We start from the raw sequence: 5,339 nt of genomic DNA, 5'->3' as shown, positions 1-5,339 counted from the left end.
TATAAACGAAATCATAGGTTAATAGCAGTGTTGATAAGAGATGTCAACCAACAAGTTAGAGCTAGCCATCCTAATTCCATTATTATACTATACAGATGATCACTGTAATAGTTGATGCCTCTCTTTCTCTTTCTGTTTTTGTTTCTCATATTCTATGAATTTCTTTACCAAGCCTTCACTTAAGTGCCTCAACGATTCGTCTGACATCAATGCCAACCGTTTCTCGGTATCCTTCGGTTTCTGTTGAATAGCCATATTATCGATTACACATAACAATTAACTAACTTCTAAAACGAGTTAAACCATAAAACGCACAGAGGGAAGTTCAGTTTTCACCTCAATAAAACGCACAGCACGAACTTGTTCAACCGTCTGGCGCCTTGGAGCAGTGGCCTCTAATTCCCTTTCTCTCCGTCTCTCATCGCGCACAATCTCGAAGTCTTCAATCTGGCGCTTTATAGATAGCTTGTCTTCCTCCGAAGTCGCACGCCTTAGTGCCACCATCAAACGTGGCCACCTCGAATAGAATTCGAGATCCCTGGTATGGAAGGGATTGATTTCCCTCTGCAAAAAGAATAATAATATTATAAACCAAATCACAATTATATTTAAAGCTGTTAACTTGGTACATCACTGAATCCACAGTATAACAAAAACCTTGTAGTAAGATTCCAAGTTAGCAGGCACACAGAGATCACTAGCTCGAGTAAGCTCATAAGTATCAACAACAGAATGCCAAATACGGTCAGGTGGTTCTGGACCTCTCATTATTGGGTTGAAGAAGCGAGGAACCTCAACTTGTTCATATACATGCATGAAAACGGTATCACGCTTGCGAATTTTATGCTTAAATGTGCATTTTGCAATCCCTTCTAGTCCATGAGTAAGACTTTTCCCCGCAGGCTGCCAGTTAAAGAATACAATCAGAAACACAAAAAACTAGCAATAACATTGCTGCATCGAACACAATATACAACAGAAGGATCCAAAATAAGTGCATATAGTTTGGAGGTTTAGACATTCACTCAGGGTAATAGTTATTGGTTATTTTTAACACATTAATGAAGGTCTCGAACTCTAAAAAACAACTATGTGAACAAACTACTGTAGACCATACAGAAATAGTCAAAGGAATTTTGTGGGTTCATAAATTTCGCTAGCTTAACAGTAAACACAATTTAGATGCACATTAGAGAAGATAAATACGAACACTTGCCACACTAACCTTATCAACCATCCCAGATATTCCTCGTGCAGTCTGAATTTTTGCATCCTTGAAATTAGCAATTTCGAGATCCGATGTGAACATATCCTTTATAAGAGCAGTTTTCTTGAATATCTTATATGGAGTTCCTATCCGCTTGCGCTTCTTCACTATCTTTATGTCATGGTTAAATTCAAGAACAGGAGCCTTTGCTAAAATCCGAAATGCAGCCTGGAAATCCAATTACAATGTACTCAGCAAATTAAATAAAAATCCAAGGAATAATAGAACGATAACATTCTTATCAAGGAATATAATATAATTACCACACTTTTTAACTTAACCAAAACGAATTGCATGGACTTTTAACTTAGAAGAAATACACCATACCTTGTTATCTGCCAGACTTTGTACAACAGCAAGTTCAGTACCGGTAGGTGCAAGAGGGCCCCAAAACGTTGCAAGACAGGGCATGTCTTCCAGGGTGTATTTCAGCACTCGATTTCTGCCATGGCAATCTTCCAGCGTATAAATAGGCCTTGTCTGGTACCGCCTCCAACCAACTGAAACAATGATAGGGTCCTTTGACTTCAATAACTTCATATGCCAACTATGTGGCTCAAGTTTCACCTAGAAGAGAAAACAGTATTCATAAGGGCTTACAGTAGTGAACAGACATAAAGTGTCCCAAAAATACTTTACTATCAAATATTGAAGTATAATAACCTGCATATATCCAACTTTTGCTTCCTCAACAGTGATGCCTCCAACAAGAATAGGCTGACAGGGATCATGATTTTTAACCATCTCAAATGGAACGTCATGGAACTCAAACCTTAAATATGTCCCTGCTCTGAAGCACTCGATCTGCATGTTAGAAAGCTCGTCAAAATCGCTGACCTCGTCTGTGTTTGTCTGCTTCCAAATAAAAGTAGTTAAACAGGGGAAAAGAGGATGAGTAACTAGAGAACCAAAGACTGGATAATTTGAACAAATAACAAGGTTAAGAAACAAATACAAATACCTAATTGCAAAAGGCACTAGGCTAACGTCTTAATAAACATGAATAGAAAGTTATAAACCCTTCGGATTATTCTATAAGACTAGCAAAATTAACATAAAACAATGAAGGAAAGAGAAGTGATGCAATCACTGTAATGATATGAACAGGTTCTCCATTCACAAAAAGTGGTTAAGAATGAAGATCCACAAAGAAGCCATATCAGCCTCCTATTTCAGGAAATCTTGTTTTTCCACATAATGCGGTAGATATATGCAAACCATTTCTTTGACTGATTTAATAAAAATCTACAAAGGAATCACAAGAGCATGAAGTATAGCCATAAAGGGCCTCAAATTCCAGGCGAACTACCTTTTTACAAAATGCAGTATTAATCCCACCAAAAAAAAAAAAATGAAGATTATCAGTCGCCTTTCTAGAGACTAGAAATTAGGTAGGAAGAATAAAAACAGTGGGTACCTTCAGATTATTGGTATCAACAGACGGCAACGCGAAAGGATCAGTTAAGCTTGTAACGCTAGCTAAAGGAAAATCACCAACACCAGCAATATGCACCTGACATAATAACACATTAAGTCAGTTTGTACGTGGAAGGAAAAAATAAACAACTACACGCTAGATATGAAGACAGATATAGTACATTAGATAGAAAAATGTTTAAGAAAAAGAACATATCACGCTGAACTAGGAGCAATAATGCAAGCAGGAGGACGCTCAGACGAACCAAAAAGTTATATTCACAGAAGCAGTTTCTACTTTCTGGAAGTGATGGAATAACAAACAAGTCACTCAACAGGTAACCTGGCCTGAAAAAGAAGTACCTTAGATCCATTCTCGATGTCACATCCTCGAAGGTATCCTTCCAACATAATGTCTCTTGGGCATTCTTTATCCATTTGCACTTTCTCAAGAGGAGTGACATCTTCAAAAAGATCTACCAGCATATAAGGACGTGCAGCTCGCCATGACAAAGGATGGAATTCCATTGTCGATAAGAAGCTTGCCAGCTCGCTAATTTCGTGCTCCAAATACCTGTTAACCACCATCAGCTGAGTAAGAGTTTTTCCTTTAATGCACTGTTTTTCTCCTTCGGGTGAGTCCCTTGGGTTACAAATTGGCTTTTCCATTGAAGAAAAAAACTAATAAGATAGGAGGACGAAACTTACATCGCATTATGACGACCGGATAAGCAGAACGCTTTTGCTCCATTGTGTATGTTAGTCTGGAACTGGTCCAAGAGGTTTTGCCGAGTCTTTGCTAGCACATCTTCATCCTTGAAGCTATCAAGATATGTAAGCACCCCCATAACCTTGGGCATGCCGTGAACTTTTAAGAGTTCGAGGAACTCGAATGTTTCCTGAAATCAACAGAAACATATTCATAAGCAGCTTCCTACACTTGTACATCAAAAAAGTTAAGGGTATAAGGAACAAAGACAACTGCAGAAGAAGCTAGTGACATACCATTTCAAACCCATAACCCGCATCAATGAGGAACATCACAGCATCGGCATACTTTGCAGCATCAATCATGCCATTGACATTATTGGGACACTCCACAAACTGTATCCGTCTCTTGTCACCTAATAAAAAACATCTACTGGGGCCTGCCACATTTCTCCTGCTAAAGTGATCCTCTAAACACTTGATTAATAGGGTTTTTCCAACCTAGAACAGAAATAGGAACGGAATTAAGTTAGAATTGCAAGCAATCATCAAATCAAACCAAATGAAGTACTAAATTAACCATAATTGGCTTCGGCTACAGTATAATAACCAGTAATTCACCTTGGGGGGTCCGTGAACAACAATTACATACGGAGGTCGTTCTTCTTCACTGGTATGATGAATAGAAGGTGGATGTGGACTGTTATGGTGATGATCATTAGTAAAACCCTACAATTAACACAAGGAGACAAATAAATAGAAATTAAGATCGAAAACCTAAAATCAAAAAGAGAAACTGAGTGTACCTACCTCATCACACTTCTTGTTCTTGTAGATCTTCACATATGACAAACCGTGTTTGACATATGTATCTTCTTCTTGTTGATTAAGAGATGAAGAAGCCATTTTCAATACCCTAACAGTCTCTCACACGGCGGTGGTGCAGACGTTTATAATTGGGGAGGAGATGAAATAAAGAACATCTTTGGCAAAGTTTCGGTTTAGGTCTTTCATGAAATATTTATCTCCTTCCGGGCCGTCTCCGTCTGTCTGGAGAGTACTGGGGCTGCCCGTGGTTCGATCCAAACCGGGGTTGCACGGACGCTCCGTTTTTGGAGTCGTCCATGTCCGATTCGTGTCGGACACAGAACGCGCATTAGATGTTGAGACGACGTGTGTTCGACGCACCAATATGCGCGTCCTGCCCGCGTCTTATTTGGACGCGCCGATGATTCGTGTTTGGAACATTTTTTTTCATTTTCATTTAAACTTCATCTTTTATTTTACTATTATTAACTAAATGAAAAAAGACAAACATTTAGATCAAACATTTAAGTCTTTATTAGGATGGGCATAAAAAAAAGTCTTTATTAGGATTTTGTAATTGGAAATGACATCACATATATTTTTGGTTGGGCATGTGTTGTACTAAGAATGCATTTTAATTGTGCCATGTGTTTAATAGTGATAATTGTTTGACCTTCGACGTGTATAAACAAACGATCTCTCATTTTATTTTGAAATTAATACACTTGTAGCATTACTTTCTAATTTAGAATCGAAACACTTGACTTTGTTGCATAAATACATAACTACATATATAAATAATATATAAATAAAATATGTATTTACGTGTTCGCGTCCTAATTTTTTGGGAAATTTATAGTTTCCGCGTTGTGTCATGTCCGCGTCTATGCGTCCGTGCAACCCAAATCCAAACAAATGTTTCCATATAATTTATAAAGAGGATACCAGTAATACTTGGGGGTGATGCCTTTCTATATAGGACAAGCAAGTGTTAACAGATCCTGATTGTTGGATCGCTCAATTGGTATCACACCCGCTAACAGTGGTATCCCCTTTTATAAATCATGAATATCTTTTATGAAAAACCAAAAACTACACTAGAAGTCAGGCTTAACCCATCTTGATTGCACCCACCCCCAAA

At 38.1% G+C, this 5,339-nt stretch overlaps 1 protein-coding gene across 3 annotated transcripts; it reads right to left on the bottom strand.

The window, feature by feature from the left end:
* On the bottom strand, positions 1 to 4,363 carry LOC113327734 (ribosome biogenesis protein BMS1 homolog). 3 transcript variants are annotated; one of them, XM_026574865.1, is made up of 12 exons: positions 4,202 to 4,363; positions 4,013 to 4,120; positions 3,689 to 3,892; positions 3,392 to 3,582; positions 3,047 to 3,257; positions 2,685 to 2,780; positions 1,931 to 2,119; positions 1,595 to 1,834; positions 1,226 to 1,435; positions 658 to 903; positions 337 to 564; positions 1 to 240 (listed from the first exon to the last, which is right to left on the bottom strand). In XM_026574865.1, the coding sequence occupies exons 1-12, from the start codon at positions 4,295 to 4,297 to the stop codon at positions 100 to 102; spliced, it is 2,160 nt and encodes a 719-aa protein (XP_026430650.1). In that variant the 5' UTR covers positions 4,298 to 4,363; the 3' UTR covers positions 1 to 99. The 3 variants fall into 3 exon arrangements, with proteins under 3 accessions (XP_026430650.1, XP_026430651.1, XP_026430652.1); XM_026574866.1 differs by having other exon boundaries at positions 1,931 to 2,071; XM_026574867.1 differs by having other exon boundaries at positions 4,013 to 4,091; positions 4,202 to 4,312.
* Positions 4,364 to 5,339: the final 976 nt, after the last annotated feature.

This window comes from Papaver somniferum, unplaced genomic scaffold, assembly GCF_003573695.1.
Source record: "Papaver somniferum cultivar HN1 unplaced genomic scaffold, ASM357369v1 unplaced-scaffold_107, whole genome shotgun sequence".
In the NCBI taxonomy this organism is placed as follows: domain Eukaryota; kingdom Viridiplantae; phylum Streptophyta; class Magnoliopsida; order Ranunculales; family Papaveraceae; genus Papaver; species Papaver somniferum.
Note: the sequence above shows the minus strand (reverse complement) of the source record. Positions and strands in the feature narration are given on the sequence as shown.